The 21,844-nt window shown below is 49.9% G+C and overlaps 1 protein-coding gene across 2 annotated transcripts in view; it reads right to left on the bottom strand.

The window, feature by feature from the left end:
• The window catches only part of LOC144934249 (A disintegrin and metalloproteinase with thrombospondin motifs 3-like), a 72,080-nt gene that overhangs the window by 11,751 nt on the left and 38,485 nt on the right, over positions 1 to 21,844 (bottom strand). For both annotated transcript variants that reach the window (XM_078859896.1, XM_078859897.1), the window contains exons 6-18: positions 20,985 to 21,068; positions 18,881 to 19,037; positions 17,669 to 17,774; positions 16,084 to 16,227; positions 14,484 to 14,616; positions 13,605 to 13,718; positions 11,306 to 11,454; positions 9,875 to 10,047; positions 8,421 to 8,554; positions 7,928 to 8,051; positions 5,825 to 5,905; positions 3,998 to 4,170; positions 3,178 to 3,349 (exon numbers count right to left, since the gene is read on the bottom strand). In XM_078859896.1, coding sequence (XP_078716022.1) covers positions 3,178 to 3,349; positions 3,998 to 4,170; positions 5,825 to 5,905; positions 7,928 to 8,051; positions 8,421 to 8,554; positions 9,875 to 10,047; positions 11,306 to 11,454; positions 13,605 to 13,718; positions 14,484 to 14,616; positions 16,084 to 16,227; positions 17,669 to 17,774; positions 18,881 to 19,037; positions 20,985 to 21,068 — 1,744 coding nt within the window. The remainder of the gene's footprint in view (positions 1 to 3,177; positions 3,350 to 3,997; positions 4,171 to 5,824; positions 5,906 to 7,927; positions 8,052 to 8,420; positions 8,555 to 9,874; positions 10,048 to 11,305; positions 11,455 to 13,604; positions 13,719 to 14,483; positions 14,617 to 16,083; positions 16,228 to 17,668; positions 17,775 to 18,880; positions 19,038 to 20,984; positions 21,069 to 21,844) is intronic.

Below are 21,844 nucleotides of genomic sequence, written 5' to 3'. Positions count from 1 at the left end.
GCTCTTTTTCAGACGCGACCTGGCCACAGATATGATAGCTCAACCAAGTGGCTTATCACGTGGAAATGTACAGCAGCCAAATACTCTAGACGCACGTTTCAAAGATGTAATCATGATATAACAATGCCAATATTGTTCATTTCAGAGATGCTTTGGTAAAAATAACCTCGATCACTCGATGTTTTTTTCTCGAGAGACTACAGTCACCCAACCATCCTCACGCATACTCTTTATGTGCCCATATTTACAATCAGCAGTTCCAAGGGGCCAGGTACAGTGCTTTTTTTGTTCACGAGAAAGCCTGACTTTCCCCCCGGAGAGAGTGTGACTTGAAATCGCGGCAAATATTTTGTCTGTGGAACTGGAAAAAAACAATTGTGCACATTTCAGGAAATATACGGGCTGCCCAGTTATGATTTCAAACCAATGAGCTCTGGGCACGGTGACCGGCTCGCACTCTCTTGGCCATTCTGTCACCCTGCGATGAACAGTAGGACCGACTGTATTCGTTATAAATTAGAGCGACCGACGTTTTCCACGCAACTCGGTCCATATACGCGCGAGTTAAATGAGGTAACATGTTTGCTCTCTCGGACGCGTGCCACGTGTCGCTGTGTAAAAGTGCTCTGTTTTCGTCAAACTTGCTCTCTCCTGAAACTGTGGCTGCATATCGGCAGTGCAGCTGGAAACCTTTATAATGCCCGCGTTTTTACAACATTTTGTTGACTCTCAGGATTAATTACAGACAATGAGTAGAGAACAACAAACACGCTTGAATTGAATTAACATTAACTCTTAAGCTGGTTGTTAAGCCAAACATTTCTCAAGCCTCAAGATCCGAGCGGCATTGAGGAATTTCGATGTGAATTGTAACATGAATAATGTCGTGTTTAGTGTGATTTGCGTGCATTCCGTTTTACCCATCATAATGACTTCATTACTCAAATTGTCCCAAACAGATGATTGGATTGGAAGTGGACCATTATTTCGCATGGCTGTGGGTACTCATACCGGGCTACTTTCACCAAGGACTTTTCTTCTGAAGAGAACAATTTCTCTCATGCTTTCGAGAAAGCAATTGCCAACTTATTTTTTGAGTGCGTACCCATTTTATAAGGGATGGCTCGGGAAGTCGTTACCCAGGATAATGTTCAGTCTGTCACCTAACAGATTCGGTTGTGAGATGTTAACTACCTCACCTGGTACACAGGAGGTCGTGGGTTCGATCCCCACCCTGACGCCTGTATATATGGAGTTTGTATGTTCTCCCGGTGGTTGTGTGGATTTTTCTCCGGGTCCTCCGGTTTTTGCCTCCACATTTAAAATCAATGTGCATTTAGAGTATTTGGCTGCTATGAATTTCCACGTGATAAACCACTTAATTGGGCTACCATTTGTGGCCAAGCTGCTTCTGAAATACAAAAATATATCTGAGTGGGCCTTGCCTGGTAAAATCAAAATAGTTAAATAGTTTATAGTTTTAGTTGAGATACGACAACTGGACAGAGAAACACAAGGTAGAGCACAACTTCAGATATGACTCAGGACGACTACAGGCATCCCTCGATGTACAGAACAAATGTGATCGAACCTAATTTTCCCATTGACTTCCGTTATCTAATTAGAAAGCACGTGAGGATAAACGACAGTGTACTTTTTTGATATTTCCCCTGAAAAGTTTGTAATTCGTGGATTAAAAACTCCGTGAACGTGTAAGTTAAGGCAACGCTTGTCGAATTGCTCCCCCCTAATTATCTTCGTTGCGTTGTAGCGAAATTCTGCACGTTGAGTTTTTCGTACAACGAAGAGACGACAGTGTTTCCATCTCTATGATACAGAGGGCACCCTCTTCAGGTTACAGCACCACGTGCTCTCCTGTCCCCTACAGAATGTCTGAGGCACAATCCCCTTACCTCGCCTGTCACATCCAATAGCTGCTGGCGGCCTGCCAAGCGCTACGAGCGAAGCAAAATCGCTTTGCTTGTAGCGGTGGCGAGATGTTAACTATCTCGCCTGGTATACAGGAAGTCGTGGGGTTTGATCCCGACCCTAACGCTTGTTGTATATTTGGAGTTTGCGTGTTTCTCTCCCTGTGGTCACGTGGATATTTCTCTGGGTCCTCCGGTTTTTCCCTCCACATTTAGAATCAACGTCACGCATTTAGAGTATTTGGCTGCTATAATTGTTCACACGAAAAGTCACTTCTGAAAAAGAGCCATATAGCTCAGTTGGTCTTACCTGTTAAACTAACGGTAATTAGTTTAGTTTAAAGTGTGCAACTCTTCACACGAGCCTAGCTCCAATCTTAGTCCAGGCAAAGGCACACTGAGGATTTGTATAGCCCCTAGCGACTCCACATATTAACGTGTAATGTGTTGCTTCTTCAGAGACTTGTTAATTAAACAACTGTAAATGAATTTCCTATTAGTTAAATTATGCTGGCAGCTCACTCAAGGGTCCTCAACAGCCATGTGCTGTGCCCCCCCCCCCCTACATTCCCCACATGGCCATATGTTTCCTTGCTTGGCAGAATGGCCACATTGATGAATGTGCGATGGGCTGCCTTTGAAGGCAAGCGATAGAGCTCTCGGATTTGTTTTTCATGATTGTACCGCGTTGTTCATCGCTAAACAAAACAAAAACTAATAATAGTATTTATTTTATTGTCTTTTACCAGGTAATGCCCTTTTAGCTACGTAGTTCTTTTTTATAAGCGACCTGGCAATCACAAATTATAGCTCAACGAAGTGGATTTTCACGTGGACGTTTATAGCAGCCAAATACTCTAAATGCATGTTGATTCTAAATGTGGAGGAACACACTGGAGGACCCGGGGAAAAATCCACGAGGTCACGGGGAGAGAGAGAGACATGCAAACTCCAAATATACAGCAGGCGTCAGGGTTGGGATCGAACCCACGACCTCCTGTATACCAGGCGAGGTAGTTAACGTCTCCTATCCACCGTGGCACCCGACGTTCCATTGGGAGTCCCGGGAGCTCCTTCGGTTCATATCCCGGAGCGAAACGTCAGACTATCGTGCCGAACGGACGCGCGGCACAACCCGTCGGATGCGTCAGAGAGACAGAGAGAGAGAGCTGTGCGGTGCCACCACTGAGAGCGGCGGCAGCGGTGGTGACGACGGGGGCCAGGGTGGCGGGGACAGTTGGGTACGCACCTCCACCGCAGCGCTGCGAGCACTGCGACCAGCTCTTGAGCGCCCACTCGTAGTTGTCCATCTCCTCCAGGAGGACGTTGTTTCCGGTGCTGCCCACGATCGGCAGCAGGTCCTCGTGGATGATGTACCTGTACGTGACGCTCACCTTGGTGTCGTAGTCGTAGGGGTTGATCTGCGGGGGGGAGGGGGGGGAGACCACGGGGGTGGGGTCGAGTGAATGGCCGAGCGGTGGAATTTCGTGGACGAGACCCCCGTTGCATCAGCTAGTGCAGGCGGGCCCCCCGCCTCCCGTGCATTACGCCACGCCACATGTGCTTTTGTTGAAAGCCGGAATGCGATCGCCACGGCAGCTGGCGTGTCGTTATTAACGGCGCTGAAACTCAAAATGCGTTTAGCAAAATGAAACCTATTTGAAACATCTGAAAATTGGTTTAGGCCACCCTTCCACCCCCGCTCTGCCCATCGTTTTTTTTAGTCTTTGGTTTTTAATGAAAAAAAAACGTCTAGAACTGTGGCCACGTTCATAACACAAAGTTCACACTCGTCATCCCCGCCGTCGCTGCCCCCGCACACTCTTGCGTGTATCAAATCGGATGAACGATTTCCACCAAACGATGAAATCAGATGAGATACGACACCGATAATCCAAATCAAATTAATGCTAAACAATACCGATTTCATTCCCGAAGAAGTCCAAACTGCTTCACTGGAAAACCCCAGCCACTCTCTGTCTGCTCGCCAGATGACACGGGACAATAATAGGGAGCAGACGTACAGCGGAGGGTCTAATGGAAAAGCCCTGCGCTGTGCGTCGTCATACCAGCACGGTGATGGCATCGGGAAGGGGCCCCTGGGTCTGCAGGCTCTCGCGCCCATCCTCCTCTGAGCGGCTGTAGTCCCAGAGCAGAGACATGTCCACGAAGGGTCTGGGCAGCCGAGTCTCGTCCCCTCGTCCCGACAGGACAAACAGTCCCGTCACCTGGTTCTTGACCACTGCGCAAACACAAAGATTTCCCGTGCTGCTCTTCACCAGACTGCTGAGGCAGGTGCTCTTTTGTGAGCGCCTGTTAGGAGTGGCATGGTGCATGAGCGGGTTTTGTGGCCAGCTCCTTTGTCTCCACTATTGCTAAAGCTTGCTGCCTCTCTCGCACAGCTTCCGTGAGCGTGCGTTCTGAGTTCCTCTCAACAAGAGAGGCGGAGGCGTGCAGATCACGGCCACTGGTGGCGCCATTTCGCTTGACGCAAGCGGCGCCCTCCGTGGGGATCTTAGCGAGCGCGGTTGTCCACTCGTTCCGGGAGAGATGCAAGGCATTCAGAAGGAGGCTCGGTGGTGGTGGTGGTGGGAGGGGAAACATTCCCATTCCGGACTGCCAGCAGCTGTGAGTGAAATGTAAATTTGGAGAGGGAAGTGATGAAAACGGTCCCACGCGCAACCAAACACCACGAAAATAGTGGCCGGATATGTGGATATGCGGTGAGGCCTCATATGTAATGGAACGCAATATAACGCGAATAGAATCTCTAATGCGCACTGCCGTCTGGTCATGCTGCGTTCATTCACTTAATTTTAAGTTCTCTTTCGAAGTGGCTGTTGAACTCGAGGTTTTTGTTCTTGAGTTTGTGGCGTAGAGAATTTCATGCGAGAGGGGCCCAGCCTTCTGGAAAGCGCGTTCGTGTAACAACGAAGACAACGAGATCACAACGAGCAGCGGCAGACCTGAGGTGTTGTGGCGTCTGATCATTGGCGACAGGCGTGCGTAACTCCCACAAGTACTTTACATGCCGTGGAACCGGAAGCCAATGAAGGGCTTCACACGCATGAGCTTCCAGAGTCCATGATCGTATCGTCTTGTGCCAGTGAATAATCTGGCTGGTCTGAGACGGCTTGTTTACTCTACCTAACAAAGTAATTAAAGGATAAGGATTCAACTCCAACACTTCCTGTAAATGAAGAGACAACCTCACGATGACTTTACCAGGTAAGGCCCACTGAGCTATATAGATCTTTTACAGAAGAGCACTGGCCACAAATGATAGCTCAACGACGTGGCTTATCACGTGAAAATGTATAGCAGCCAAATACTCTAAACGCATGTTTATAAATGTGGAGGGAAAAGCCGGAGGACCCGGAGATAAATTAATGCGACCAAGGGGAGAACATGCAAACTACAAATATATAAACGTCAGGCTTGGGATCAAACTCACGACCTCCTGCACATCAAGCGAGGTAGTTAACATCTCGCCACCCGGGCACCCCCTACCAACATGCAACGGTCTGCTGCTGCTCATGAACAGCAGGATGGAGGCACGACTCCCATCCATAAATGTCACGTGACCACTACATTGCATGTGTAACGCTATCAGCCTTGTCTAGACCACCAACTGTCAAAACAAAGCTGAAATTGTCGCCTTATTATTGTTGATAGGAACCAGCCTGAAATAGTTGAGAGCATGGCCATCACTTCAAGTAAAATGAGCGGGAAGGGCCTATCTGGGCGTTTACTTTCTACGCTATTGCGTTACGGTGGTGGCTCATTCACGTCACGTGTGGTACCTCTGACGTGACCACTGATAAAAACAACCGTGAACACCAACCGGCACAATGAATACGATGTTGGTGGTTGTCTGTGGGCGGTTTAAATCGTACCCATGTTGTGCATGGTGGGCTCATCTTCGTAAACGTGCAAATGCCGTGCGCCAGCCGGGATGTCGAACATCTTCATGAACCCTGCAAAAAAGACAAATACAAAGATCCCCCATTTAGCTTTAACAGACCGTTGGGGCAGGTACTGTCAGCGAGCACTGGCATGGCACACGAGAAGGTGGGTCGTCAACACCACGCCCGGCCGCCTTTGTCTACCCAGTGCTGACGTTTACATCTGGGAAAAGTTACTCATTTGAGACTGAGTCGACCCAGGGAAAGCCCAGGAATGGTTCAGATGATTACTGGTGTTGACCATGAGCGAGAATAAAACTATACAGGGAGTCTTTGCAAAGACAAAGACTCCCTGTATAGCCTCAACAAACTGTTGGGGCAAGGGCTGTTCACCAGCACCTTTGAAGGCCAGCACCACGGCTGGCTTGCCTTTGTCTCTCTAGATAATAATTTGAGGCTGAGTCGACCTAGGCGAAGCCCAGAAACGGTTCAGATATTCGTCACCGAAGTTGGCCGTGAGCAGGAATCGAACTCGGGTTGCCGAGTTTGCAGCGCAGCGCGCTAACCGCTACACTACCGCCACCTACACTGCAAACACACACACACAAATACAAGTGAATATTTTCTATGAATAATTCGTCTCAGAGCATATCCTACGGAACACGGCTTATCTCTTAGAAGTAGGAGAGCAAGTGAAAATTTACTCCGAGTGTGTACAGTTCTTTGGAATATTAAAAACAATATATGTACCCACGCTTCCACACGCATGCACCCAGACGCAGACCAACATCTATGGCGCTGTGGAAATGTTTTGGGAAGCAGATATTAATAGCAACAAAAGGCACAAAGTCAAAGTATTCCCCTGCTCAAAAGAGCAATGAGGCAGCGCTGTTGGCGGCCCCGAGCCAACGGTGAAATTTCCACGGTGATATCATGCACAGACCAAAAGGACAAAACAAGCCGAACGTGAAATACGCACGACGGCTTTGGTGTTTTAGTGGTTTCCTGTCTCATCAAAAAAAACATGTTTCGGCTCTCCTCTCCCACTCTCTCGACGAACGTGCACTCGTGACGACGCGCGCGTGCGTGAGTCTGCTGAGCACGTGTGCTGCCCTCGTGGAGACGTCTGTGGGACATCTAAAAGAGCACGGAGGCACGCTCTGCCATGCAACTTCATGACGAATCACGGCCACCGCGACACGCTGTCGGGGCAGCTCCCTCACTTAGCGCCGCATGGAAACGCGTCGCGTAGCGAAGTAATCACGGCGGCGAGGCGCGCATCGAGCTTTGCTCCATGATGCGCGCGGCGGGCTTGTAGCGCGTATAATTCGGCATGCTATCCGACGTTGCGCTAAACCTGCTGATAGCTGGGAACTGGGTTCCGGAAGAAGCTCCTTAGCATGTGCAGTGAAACTGGTGCAAGGTCAGTTCTTCAGAAACTGACGTCCATCACGGGGAGATAAAACGTCAGACATCGTGCCGGACGACACAACAACACATTGGAGATCCGGCAACTCGCTGGAGACTTGTATGTATGTATGGTGAACTTCTTTGGCACCGAACGTAGCCAACTGTGCCAATTGGAGGTGTCGGGGTAAGGAGAACAAGCTAAACACAAAAAAAACTATTCTGAAGAAATGAGTTTTCAATTTAGATTTAAAAGTACATAATTCCAGTGGCTTCCTAATATCGGAAGTGGTCCAGACGGCCACAGAAGCGCATCTGAAAACGCGCGATGCGGTGACCATCTTTGTTCGATGACTAGCCAAAAGCTGCTGCCTGCGACAATGACCGGATTTCACGTGATGGTTCATGCTCCTTGACGAGATCAGCAAGGTATTGTGGTTCATTTGCGACAAGCACTTTGTGTGTAATGAGTGCGACCTGAATGAGTACAGAGCGCAGCGAATGTATGTTGAACTTCTTTCGCACCGTACGTAGCCAACTGTGCCAATCGAAGGTGCGGAGACAGGACACGAATCTCCATGTGGCTCTCTCTATGTCTGTATGTCTTTGTGCACTGTGTGCGAGTGTGGGGAGAGGTGGTGTAGCGGGATTTGCAACGGCGCAATCCTTGCGCAGCAGCGGGCATACCGAGTTTCTTGGGAGTCTTGGTGACGGTGCCCTTGACGGTGCGGCAGTGAGAGTTGTCGCCAAAGCACACCCCGCACTTGTCCTCCAGCTTGCTCGAGCCCACCTCCTTGTCACAGCCCACCTTCTGCACTCGCACAGCCACAACACCATCCCCCCCCACAGGGACGCGTGGCAACCACGGCGTGGTGAGCGGCGGCGTCCAGAGTTGGCGCTCGGGCAACCGCCATTACTCTGCCCGGAGATTTAAACGGATTGTATTTCAGTAGGGGGCAATTTTTTAAACTATTTTTTTAATCCCCTTATCTCCGTTCAGTTCTCGAAATGTGCGAGGCGCATTTGTGGAATAATTTTCCCATCAGCCATGGAATGAGATGGGGGTCTCGACCGAATGAGTCACGCAGCCACGGCATCGCACACACACACACAGCGTTCAACAACTGCGCTCTTACGCCGATGAATTACTCACACTCTCACTTTTCTTGGCAAGACTCACCACGCACTCTCCCCTAACGCAGACGGAGTATGGGTCGGTGTAGGAGCACAGCGTCCCGTCGTGCAGCGCCTGGTTCATGTGCACCACATCCCCCGAATCTTTCGACTGGCACATCAGCTCACACTTTTTGGCCACTGCACAGCACATGCCACACAACAACAACGGTACAGGGCGCATCGATATCCCACATCGCCTCCGCATTCGTCGTCACAATAATTTTGTATCGCCGCCTCCCTGCACGGTGAAATCGGGGCCAGCACTAGGAGGCTGCTGGCGTGGGGGGGGCCTGCAACACCAAATGTCCCTTTAGCACACTCAAGTTCACTCTGCTTAGCGGCATATCACTGTTATGGTGCCCCCCACTTTATAGCTCTATTTGCCTCCCCGTCTGAGAGGAGCTGGAGCCGGGGGCCTGGGTGAAACAAACTGACAAGCCACTCCTTAAAGCGAGGGATTCGATCCCACAAAGAAATCGTGCACAGGTGCGTGCACAAAGTGGACGCGTTTGTGAGGAGCAAAAATTATTCACTCGCTCGCTGCGATCTAGAGCGCATAATCTAACCGTGCTGCTACTCGGCAGGTTACATATATATTTCATACATTCATTTTGTTTAAGTGCATCGTTTCCAATCTTACAAAAACATCTGCACAGATTTGGCTTTGTTTGGTTTAATGAGTCAGCTAGCAGTGGGCTTTATTGGGGTTTTTGTAATTTTCATGGAAACACGGGAATATGGAAGGATCACGAGGTGCCGCCGTCGGTTTGGTTGGGCGAACAATTTTGTTTCATTTGGCAGTTTTAGAACGTCCGAGCTAATTCTGGCCAGCTTCAGGAATATGGCGAGATTTACTCGCAAATCATCTCTACCCCATACAAACCCTAATTCGTTAACATAGTGATCTCGTTGTTTTGTACCCTTCTCCATTTTTATCCATCTTTTATTTCCTTCGATTTCCCGCTGCATTTCCGCTCTGTTTTCCATGCATCGTTGCCCAGGCTTCTCTGATTGGCCTCATTTCGGCGCTGTTATTTTCCACGGTGCATCGACACACGCAACTGATGCCACGAGCGGCTTCCCCGTGAACTGGGTTTTTGGACAATTTGTCCATTGTGTATTTTTGTTCTTAACGCCCTTGGACGTAAATAACATTTAGAAGCAAAGCGCAAAATTTGCCCTTGGCGTGATTCTTTCCTCCATCCTGCCGCAACTTGCCAGACACCCACCTCCTTCCCCTTTTGCTTGTCTCTCTACCACCTCTTTTCTTCTCCCCTCTTCTCCCCCATCCCCTGCGTTACTCTCTCTCTCTCTCTAATTGCAATACAGCAGCTGTGTTGTACCTGCGCACAAACTGCCATGTTTCTGCATTTTGTTGCTTCTGTTTTTCCACTGAAAAGCATACAAGAGCAGCCGAACGGCGATGGTGGGTGGTAGCGGCGGCGGTGTCGATCGTACGTTCAGGGTGCTCGTAGGGCAGCCAGTGGTGCTTGGTGCTGCGGTGGGTGTGGTGGGAGTTGCGAGTGGCACACTGCTGCGCCCGGAAATCCTCGTGAGGGATGCACTCGTCCGTGTTGCACAGCTGGTACTCGAAAGCCGGGCCCATGCACCCGCGGCCTCCGTACGCCGGACTACACGCAGGCAAAAGACAAAAATGCCCCCATATAGCCTTAATAGATTGTTGGGGCAAGTGCTGTTAGCGAGCACCCTATGAAAGGCAGGCACGGCACATGAGGGGGTGGGTGGCCAGCACCACGCCCGGCTGCATTTGTCTCCCAAGTGGCTATGATTTTTACACACTGCACCAGGTGCTCATTTAAGACTGAGTCGATCTAGGGGAGGCTTAAGACTGCTTCAAATAATTGTCACTGGTGTTGGCCATGAGGGGAAATCGAACTCGGGTCGCCGGGTTTGTGGCGCAAAGCGCTAACCGCTACACCACAGCTCCCCATGCACGTAGACACAAACACACACACGTGCCAATTCACACCCTCAGGAAACTATCACCCAAATTAGGCTTTCAAATCGTGTAGGCCCTCAGCAGAGAGACATGTTCATGAAGGGCCCGGGGGGGGGGGGGGCGAGTCTCATCGCCACATTCCGCCACCTGGATCTTAACCGCTGCACAAAGACAAAGATCCCCCGCATTGATGTTCACCGACTGAGGGCAAGTGCTGCCCGAGAGGGCTGATTAGGGTGCACTTGGTGCACGAGGGGAGGGGTGTGGCCAGAACCCTGCTCAGCTGCTTTTTTTCTCCTCAGTGCTGATGTTTACACAACACATCAGGTACTCGTTTAAGGCTGAGTCGACGTAAGGGAGGCCCAGAACTGACATTGATGTTTTTTTATGGCTTGGAGTTGAACCCAGGTCAACTGGCCTGTGCTAAACACTGGGTTGCCACTCTACACAAACACGCGCGTAAGCACGTGCATCTATTGAGAGTCCCATTCCGTCCGGTAAGCCACTTTAGCAATCATGCGCCAGACATTTGGCTGACGTGAGCTGTGAGAAACGCATCAACTTTGAAAGGTGCAATGGAAATGCAATTTACGACGATGATGGCGATAACGCTTTCATGGTGGCAAAGATGATGATTATTGCAGTAGAAATGATGTTGTTTACTGTAGAGAATAATGATGATTGCAATGGTGATATTACGATTATAATCATGGCGATGATTTGGCAATGATTTGGTGGCGATAATTATGATAATTTGATCGTGGTGATGATGTGTTGTTGGTGGTAACGATTTTGGTGAGGGTAATGACGACGATCACGATTTGGTGCTGGTGACGATCGTGACCGTCGCATTCGTAACGATGATGCTGATGATTATTGCAGTAGCAATGGTAATGGTCCTGCTGCTGTTGAAGACTGTGGGTGCTCACGCGGGGCTGTGGCACGAGCGTGTGCGGTAGCGCACGCCCGTCCCGCACGTGCGCGAGCACGCGCCGAACTTGCTCCACGGACCCCAGTTCCCGTCCTCCCCTGCCAGCTGCTCGCTGCTCTTCCACATGCAGTGGCCCTTGAAGCACCACTGCTCACGACGCGCGTATACACACACACACAAGGCACCCAGCAGAGACGCATCAGCAAATACTCGCAGACAAAGGATCCCCGTGTAGCTTACATAGGCTGTTGGGGCAAGCACTTTTAGTGAGTACGAGTGGGGAGTTTGGTCAGCACCATGCCCGGGTGCCTTTTCTCCCCGGCGCTGATATTCAGGTACTCAGGCAATGCCCACGACTGGTTCAGATATCACTCGCTGCCGATGTTAGCCATGACTGTGAATCAAACCCAGGTCTACGGGTTTGTCGCACATGCACGCTAATCTCTGCACCACCATTTCAAGCAAACGCACACAAGCAAACAAATACTGCATGCACAGATGCAAGCCTCATTACGAAGGACACACAAACACTTGTACAGACGCACACACAAATTTGTAAATATGCATACAAATATATGCAGAAGCAAGCACGCACACAAATGAGTAAAGGTTACATAAACACAGAATGTACTGTAAAAACATGAGTAGTTTGGTGAAATAATGAGCTCGAAGACCGTTCCAGCTTTCACGTGCCACAATGGAGCAACGGACGTGTTAGATCGTGTAATTTTTAAACACACTGCGAACGCTGTTACACCGTTCATCGTTCTCGAATGACACTTCAGAGTTTTCGGATGACATTGCCTGAGAAATCCATACGTTTCCATATTAGCAGCTTTTTTACTTTCTGTGGTAGTCAGCACCTCTTGCCTGCTTCTTTTTAGCCGTGCACAAGAAGACGCTGCATCAGTTTGACAGATCCATTTTTAGCTCGATGTCTCTTACAAGTTTGACAAAAAGCAAGAGAGACTTTCCACCCCAACGGGGCTCTCACTGGCTCAAAAATGCACATTTGGACGTATTGGCGGTACACCGATGCAGCATAACACACCGGTCCGCATGAAATAGTCTAAAATCTAAATTTGAATCACAGTCTGACATTTAGATTTTATCAGTCATTAATTGACCCTGTGGCCAAGTTTGACGTGATTCGAAGGTTTATTCAGTCTCCTGAGACTTGCAAAAAAATAAGTCAACATTAGCCTTTGATTTGGGTCCATTGAATCGAGGAACCATCCGATCAAGTCTTTGGAAAGAGGAGCCAAATCTGCCTTTGGAACACGGAGCAGCCAATCATCATCATGCCGCGTGCTGCTATATGGCAACAGACTGTGAAGTTTCTTGTTGAGCTGCTCGTAACGTTCATCTTCTGACTGCTTCGACATCACCAGAACTGATTTTGACAGACCACGCAAGATTTTCTCACCGGCGTTTGCTGGAATAATAAAAATACTGCAAAAAATAATTGTTTATGCCGCTTACCACCGATGTACCGCCAATGCGTTTATTTGATGTATTCATTCATTCACACGCCTATCATAATAATAATGAACGCAATTAATGTTTGTCCAAATGCGTGTACTCCCGTGTATTGGACAGTCCCTTGTGACTCAGACCCCTCGCAAAAGAGGCAAGCTGCCGCAGTTGAGCTCTCGCGCTGTGATGTGTTTTCGGGTTTTCCCGTGGCACGAGGTTCGACGTTTCACAACAAGTGCTAGAAACGGAATTGAGGAGCTCACTTTCTTCCTCGGTTGGTTGGTTAAATAAGTGGTAGTATTTGCCGGGCTCTTAGTAAGTAAGTAAATAAATCTGAGTATTATGTATAGCGCAATTCATGCAAGGCCTCACGGCACTTGACAACACAATCCCAGTAAACACCCTTCACATTAAAACTACGAGTAAAACAATCCTACACAGAAGGATAAAGCTAAGAGAAAATACATATTTTCAGGCCAGCCTTAAAAACCTCGACTGACCGAGCATGCTCAACGAACTGGGGGCAAGATATTCGACAAACGAGGTGCCTGACTACTGAATGTTCTATCATCACTCACTGAAAGCAGATTTGTCCTTGGTACACTCAGGTGCCCGGTTTTGGTGGATCAAAGTTGCCGGACCAAGCTGATTGGCCCGGCGAGAGAAACATCGCTGACAATGTGCCGAAACAGCACCCGGCACGACCCGAAACTACAGCAGGGGAGAGCTTACACACGGCGCGTCCACGAAAAACCTTTGTCGCACACTTTAAAATAAAAACGAGAGTGCGGGGGGAGAAGGAGGGGCACGCGAGTGGGCACCTTGCTGGTCCCGCACTCAGTCCCGTCCAGCGGAGGGCCCTTTTTCGTCTTGCAGAAGTAGGGGTTGTCGGGGTGGCTGCACCACAGCTGCTTGCACGGGTCAAACGTGCGGAACTGCCACGGGCACAAAACAAGGGCACGGAGATCGGTAATGATGATGGTCATCATTTTGTGATTTCAATGCAGACGATCGCAACGCTGCCGCGATGAGCATGGGGGCTCTCCCTGGGTCTTCGCGGACGTCTGGCTAATGTGGAAGATGGAGGTCAAAATACTTTCTAAACGGGCCTCTCCTTCTCTCTAGCTCCCTCAAGTAGGAAGCCCTTCCGCCGGTGGTTGCGTGAGCGAGCGATTTTCACCATCACCTTTCGCCCACGAGGATTTGTGAAAGTCCAAAACCCATTGGGCTACGATATGGCCAGGTGGCAGTAATAACAGTGAATTATTGGAATAATCTCATCTCTGTGGAGATTGGAGTGCCATCCCCTTGTATGTGTGCGCCTTTCTTAAGGCACTCTTCCCGTTGCCTCTCCCACGCTCAGACACTCATTAATGACAATGGCACAAACATTCCAATTCACCCAGTGAAGTTTTCCTGCATAACCAAATAGCATTATTATTGTGAAATATTTATTTATGTGGAAATAAAACTGGGGCATTTTTTTTTATTAAATGTAATTAATTCGAAGACGGTGAAAATTGAATACTGCATTAAAACCTGCAGGATAATTTCCGAATTGCGTGGGCATCTATTGGAGGCCTTCATCGGCGTTTCTGACGAGAGCGTCACCCCTGGGGTCACCGGCTGGAGGTGGCCGATAGACCGAACCGCGGTGTTCGTGAGCGGCGGCGGGCCAGCAGGGGGCAACGGTCACGTACGGCATTGCATGTCTTGTATCCGACGCCGAAGTCAAAGCGGCACTGCTCGTCCATGGAGTAGTTGATGCCGGGCAGCTCGGGCAGCTTGGGCCAGCCGTGGTCGAACGGATCGTCCAGCAGACAGTCGTACGAGCTGCGTGCGTGGGTGCGTGTGGGAACACGACGGGGAGAACAACAACGTGAGCCGTCGTCGTAGTCTTCGATCGCAAAGCGTGCCCGTTGATCTCTTCTTTAACAGCGGTTGTTTTGGTATTTAAAAAAGCAAATATTCACGCAATAAATAAATCGTTGACCTGCATATAGGACGCAAGGCGGTCTGCACGCCGAATCTTAACAGATGTGGCAGGAGGAATTAATGTGTGCGGGATTGCGCAGGTAACATTAGCTTTATAACCCTTGGCCATATACAGTACTATTATTTAAAGGGCAAAATATGCTCAGCAGTTACTACTGTATAAGCGGAATAAAAAAAAATTATGCGGTCAACTTTTTTTCTTCCTCGTTTTTAATGCACAAACCATTTGCACATGGAACGTTTTTGTTTTGTATTGGTGGTTCAATAATAACTTGCACATTTACAGAAATCGTTTCTAAATGTGCTTTGCATGCCTGCCCGGCGCACAATTAAATTTTCTCTCGTGTTGTCCCAGAATTCGTGCCTCTGTGCCCTGCCAGCTCTTTGAAGCCCTGCCACTGAAATCCACAGTCCCTAATGGCACAATTAAGCCAGTGTGCAAAATAACGAGCGATTGGTATTGCCATCGCATTTGCGTTTCACAACACCGCCATTGTGCACACACTCGAAGGGTAACGCCGCATTTCCAGTGTAAAGTCCGGTTTGACGTGACCACAGTATATATGCTCGGGAAAGTAATTTAGACAGACTCACATACACACATACATACTTGCACACATACACACCTGTACTTCAAAAACGTATTGCATACTGCGTTTCAGTCTGCGCGCAATAATTGATTCCCAAACACAAGTCGTATACGTATGATTGTATGTATGTCGCCAACCATGCTAACCGGAGGTGCGGGATCATCCACTAATCACATGCCATATCAAGATCTATCCACTGCTGGATGAAAGCCATTGCCCATCTCTAACCGTCTCGCGATACAACCATCTAGCTCATGCACGTGAGCTCATTTCATTGCTCCATCGCCGTGGTGAATGGGGTCTCGGGCGCCTTCCCTCCTTGAGCTGCCACCATTCAGTTGTCAGTGTCCACTGGCCATCATCACTCCTCGTCATGACGTGTCCTCGCCAATCTCGCTTCCACTCAAAATTATGGTGTCTCCAATTTGCGTATGTCCTCTAATCCACGTGCAATATGTGACCGTACCTCACCACGCTGGTCAGCGTGGGCTGCATCACACCGCCACAATAACAACATCGACACCGCGTGCTTGCCAGCGTTACGTCCGTACATGCACACACACTCACGGACACCTGCCTACCGCACATGGCGTTCTGGTCTACACGACCTATTTACTCCTCGAGCAGAAATACTCAGCTCATTGCAAAACCACCACTTTACGAGCCCCGGCGTGCATTCCTGTGGCATCACTCGAGGTTGCGCGGTGAGACTTACTGAATGTATCTGGCGAGCTCTTGGCGGCTGCACCGGGACCAGTGGTAGCGGTGGAACGCGGCGCGCACCAGGGGCGCCATGATGCTGCCCATGCTCGTCTCGTCCCCACAGCGGTTGCCCTGCCCGTCGTGCTCCATGCCCAGGCTGTGCCGGTGGTGGTGGTGGTGTCAGTGATGTTGGATTGGTGGTGGTAGTGGTGGTGGTTAGGGTAGTGGTGGCAGCAGTGGCGGTGTTGTCGGTCATCGTGGTGGTGGATATGTTGGTGGTGATTGGCGTGGTGGATGTGGTGATGGTTGGGATAGTGTTGGGGTGATAGTGGTGGTGTTGGGTGGTGGTGGTTGTATTGGAACGTTGGCAGTTGTGGTGGCGAGTCAATAGTAGTCGTGGTTGTGTTTGGTTGTTGGTGGTGGCAGTGATGGCGGTGGTTGGTGGTGGTTGGTGGTGGTTGGGGGAAGAGGAGATGTGATTAGAGCTGATAGTTTAACCCTTGATCCAAGGTCCATGAACGGCTATCAAAATTTTAGACTGAAAAGCCCTTTATACAAATCGCATTTATCACATAATCTGGCCACGCTGCACAATTAATGCTTTAAACCTAACCTGGAGGAGATCTTCAAAGTACTGTTAATGCCACTACATAACAAAAAGCCACCAGCACCTGATGGCAAGTAATGCTTCAGGTACAGACGAACACTCGTGCTCATCGTGGAGATTTCACCGGGGCTAAACTCTCATCTAAAGCATGGCACTTTAAGACATTCAAGATTTAAAGCTGTTCCAAAATCAAATTCTTCTGTGGGAATATATTGCTGAGATGTGGTACAGAGAGCGTCAATGGGCTGTGGCATTCTTCACCTTTATGTCCCGGTATGTCTCACGCCAGTGGCTTGCCACAGATAAACCGCCACCGTGTGCTGGGACTGCATCACAGCTTGGCTCAACATAGCACTTATTGCACCATTCACTCTCTTTGAGAGGTGGTTGAACACGCCGCAGCTCGATTGGCACGTTATTTGACAGCGCCTTAAACCAACTGAACAAAATCTGCAAGTACAACCGACTCATAAAAACAGCGCAAAGTGTTTTCGGCGTGGTGAGGCGGCCCAGTGATTTTGCGTTCACCGCTTTCTGCAGAGGTTCGTCGTTCAAACACGGTGGGCCGCCCTGGTTAGTACTGTGGCTGTATTAACCACACTTTTACACTTCGTCCACTTCGCAGTGAACGCTAAGGAATCCCCTGATGTCATTAAAAACGAGTAGGCCATTATATGCTGGCATCACGGTCCAAATTTGAAAAATGACCCTTAAATTGGTCAACTGAGACTACGCATAGCAACATCGCCCCCTACTGGTTGACGATGTCCATCTGTGAATCAGAGCGCTTTCGTGATAGCTCCACGCTAAACTGCGCAACAATGCCAAATACTCAATCACAATCGTCGATTGTTATTTTGCAACTCGTGCATGCCACGTTGACGTTGTCCAAAGCCGGGGCGATAACGGGTGAAAACAAAAGGATCGAGGTGAGAGGCGCTGTGGCCGGTGGGCGCCAAGGGAGGGTGATCGTCATGGGGCGGACACTCACACGTGGCCAGTCTCGTGGGCCAGCACGAAAGCGGACGAGAAGCCGTCCTCGTGGTTCAGGGTGCAGCTCCGAAGCGGGTGGCACATGCCCGTCACGGGCGCGTAGCCTGCACGGAGCACAGCGACCACCCGGTGACAGTGACATGAGCCGGGATCGGTGGGAACGCGGTGGCGAGATGGTAACTGCAGGAGGTCGTGGGTTTGATCGCGACCCTGACGCCCGCTGTACGTTTGGAGTTTGCTTGTCTCTCTTCCCGTGGTTGCATGGGTTTTTCTCTGGGTCCTCCGGGTTTTCCCTCCACATTTAGAATGAATGTGCATTTAGAGTATTTGGCTGTTATAAATTTCCACATAAGCCACTTTGTTGAGCTATCATTTGTGGCCAGGTCGCTTCTGAAAAAGAGCTATATAACTCAGTGGCCCTTACCTGGTAAAAAAAAGTTTAGTTTTTAGTGAGTGCGTGCGTGAGTGTGTGAATGCATGTGTGCGTGAGTGAGTGCATGCGTGCATGCGTGAGTGCGTGCTGCAAGTATGCCGCTGAAATCACTTTTGCCTGAACCACCAACTAATGGGCTCTCTACAAATGAGACCGTTTTGTAAATAAATAAGCAATCGCCTGGGTGGTCTTCCTAGTGAGGGTCCAAAAATGTCCGGCCTAATTCCATAAATGCCATGAAGTGCTCCAGGATAGTATTTTCTGCAATGGATTCATTTTCCTTCTAATGTGGGGCAAATTGCTAATGTGCATGCTCTTATACAAGCATGCGCGTGTACATGCATGTGTACATGTGTGTGTGTGTATGCGTATAAATGTGGGGAGTGGTAGTGTAGCGGTTATTGCCCTGCGCTACAAAACTCAGCGACCCGAGTTCGATTCCCGCTCACGGGCAACATCGGCAACGATTATCTGAACCAGTCCTGGGTCTCTACTAGGTCGCTCAGCCTACTCAAATGAGTGCCTGGTGCTGTGTGTAAACATCACCATTGGGGAGACAAAGGCGGCTTTGGCGTGGCACTGGCCACACCACCCTCTCGCTCGCCATGCCGGCCCATCCTTTATGCTTGCCCTCTAACTTTCCTTGCCCCTCAGGGACTGCGTAGGCTACACGGTTGTCCTGCCCGCAGGCGCTGCACAGGGAAAGTGTGTGCGCCCGACGGGTCACACCCCCCCTGCCCCTCCATGCCCGGTGTGCCGCGTCGCCCGCCGGCGCACCTTGCATGCCGGCCGGCCCAAAGTCCTGGCGTGTGAGGAAGACGACGTGGTCGTGGTGCTCCGGGTGGGCGGGGTCGGTGCGCTGCTGCGTGTGGGCCCAGCGGCACACCTGCTCGAGGCTGCGCGACGGGTTCCCCCGCTCGATCAGACCGATGGACTGCACGCATCAAAGACGAAAACAAAGATTCCCCACCCACGCCCCCCCCCGTATCGTTATGACAAGACTGTTGGGCGAGTGCTGTTCGCGGGCGGTGGCTATGAAGGCCGGCACGGCACACGAGGGGGTGGGTGGCCAGTACTATGCCCGGCCGCCTTAGTATCGTCCAGTGCTGATGCTTAGACATCGCACCAGTTACTCACTGGAGGCCGAGACGACCTAGGGGAGGCCCAGGATCGATTCACATATACTGAACTGGTGTTGGCCGTGAGCGGGAATCAAACTCGGGCGGCCGGGTTCTGAGTGCATTGTGCTAACCACTGCACTGCCGCTCCCCATACTGCATGCACAAAACACGCAGAGACAAACATCCCCCATATAGCCTCTCACAGACTGTTTGCGAGCACCTATTAATGCCGAAATTAAACACACGGCTGGGTGGGTGGCCAGCACCAAGCCCGATGCCTTTATCTCCCCCACTGATTATTTAAGGCTGAGTGGACCCAGGGGAGACCCAGGACCGGTTTAGATGTACGCTACCGTCATTGGTCGCAATGTTATTGGCACGAGCACTTCATGTAATATATGCGAGTCCATTCAATGCATGAAGCGACATAAGATATATTGTTTTATTTACACGTGAAAGCTCATAACTGATTATATGTGCTTTTAGCCATGGCAATGAATGAGAAATCTGGGTGCTTTATTATTGACACATAGAACGACTCGGCACTCGATTAGGATCAAACAAAGCAACATCGCCTCCTTCCCGCGACAACTTGGCAGGACCCTCCTGAATAAGAGTCCTGACTCAGTAAGGCTTTACTGGGTCAAATAAGCGTAAATGTAATTAATAAAAGATAACACCTTCAAAGATGATACCATCACCTTAAGTGGCCTCGGCGAGTGTGAGATGACGTGCGTGTGTGACATCTACCACGGTTTCGTGTGAGCGCGGTGGAGCTCTCCTGTTATTCAGCACTTTTGGAAGCCAGAATTGGTGGCTCGCACACACACGATAAAACTACTGAGCTGGATCGTGGCCAGGGGGATGGCCATACAGTCAATAGATTATTGAATACATCTGTGCAGAGCTACGAGCGATATCCACCTCATAAGGGTGGAGAAGGAGAAGGAGGGGGGTTCTCCAGGTTTTCCATTTTGCTCCCACATACAAAACACTTACGCGTGGAGCTAGCGAATCATCCCAACACAGGACCCTCCTAAAAGAGATTCTTGGGAATCAGTGAGGCTTCTGTGGATAATGAAGAAAAAAAACCCCACGGCATTATCATTAATATTCAAATATAGTTGGGGCAATTTGAATCGCACCAGTGCATTGGAGGGGGGAGGAAACACAGTGCAGCTGCTGTGGGATTCGAAAATTGTCCGCAGCCTGTGTGGCCATGATAAGTAAGAGGAGAGCGGAGTATGGCATTTTATTTGGACTGACATGCCGTAATGGGCCACGCGGGTCACGGCGAATTTGCGAGTGCTGCAATACTCCAATCAGCGCGCAGGGTGGTGTGTTGCCCTCAGATTCAAACTGCCTTGAGTGCGGAAACATCTTTGTAATGCTGCTCACATGGAATCCAAATTGTGTAAACGCCGCACCGGCAGTTATATTTGGCTTCACTATCCCGGCCACTGTTAACTTAAAAATTAAGTTTGCTTAACAGGCCAGTTGGCACGGTAAAACGCGCATGGGGTATTTACACTGGAGGCAGAAGACTTGGTGACCTACGCAAAAAAGAACGGATTTGCCTTGCAGTAATTGGACACTGCTTTTACAAGCGACTTGGCCCCAAAGCCATCAGGTTGGTGGTGGTGGTGGTGGTGATGATGGCGCGGTGGTTGTGGTTTGATGATTTCACAATCCTGCCCGTACTCCCCTCGTGTTGCACCCCGTCCCAGCGTGTCCCAGCGATGGGAGAGTCTCTCACGAACCTGTCTGTATCCGAGCAGGATGAGCCTCACGAGGACCACGTTGATCTGAACGCCAAGGGACTCGTCGTGGTAAATCTCATCCACCTGCAGGGACAGGACAAAGATAATTATTCCCCCGTATAGCCTTTCACGAACTCTAAGGGCAAGTACTGTCAGTGAGTATCTATGAGGGCCTGGCGTGGCACACGAGGGGGTCGATGGCCAACACCACACCCAGCCACCATTGTCTCTCCAGTGCTGATATTTTCCCCGCTGCGCCAAGTACTCGTTTAAGGCTGAGTCGACGTAGGGGAGGCTGAGGACCAGTTCAAATAATCACCACCGTTATTGGTCCCTAAGCAGGATTTGAGCTCAGGTCGCTGGGTTCATAGCGCAGTGCGTTAACCACTGCCCCCCAACAGGGACACACATTTAAACATCAGTACGTACGTGCGTACGAGATTGTCCCCTCACGCTCCCATCTTCCTCTCTTCCGAAGCCAAGAACAAGAATTATTAATGCACGGAACTGTATCACTCCACTGCTGGATGAATAAATCTCCACAACAATGTCAGTCATGGAGGTTGATTGACCATACTTCACCAGGCTGGTGAGTATAGCTTGGTGTAGGGGCTGTCCAACACCGCTTGCTTACTAGTTGTCAGCCATGGCTAGGAATCAAACTCAGGGAGACCAGGTTCAGAGCGTAGTGTGATAACCACTGCGCCACCGCTCCACCCCAAGCACTCAATGCCTCCATGATAAAAAAACGATACACTTATGCACGAAGGCTGCGTGGTAAACCAGCATACTTACTACAAAATTAAACACCGATATAGTATGTAACATTTCAAATAATACGTTTAGTTGTAAAGCATGAA

The sequence above is a fragment of the Lampetra fluviatilis genome, chromosome 9 (assembly GCF_964198595.1).
Source record: "Lampetra fluviatilis chromosome 9, kcLamFluv1.1, whole genome shotgun sequence".
Classification (NCBI taxonomy): domain Eukaryota; kingdom Metazoa; phylum Chordata; class Hyperoartia; order Petromyzontiformes; family Petromyzontidae; genus Lampetra; species Lampetra fluviatilis.
The sequence above is the reverse complement of the archived record's forward strand: the minus strand, read 5'-3'. Positions and strand labels throughout refer to the sequence as shown.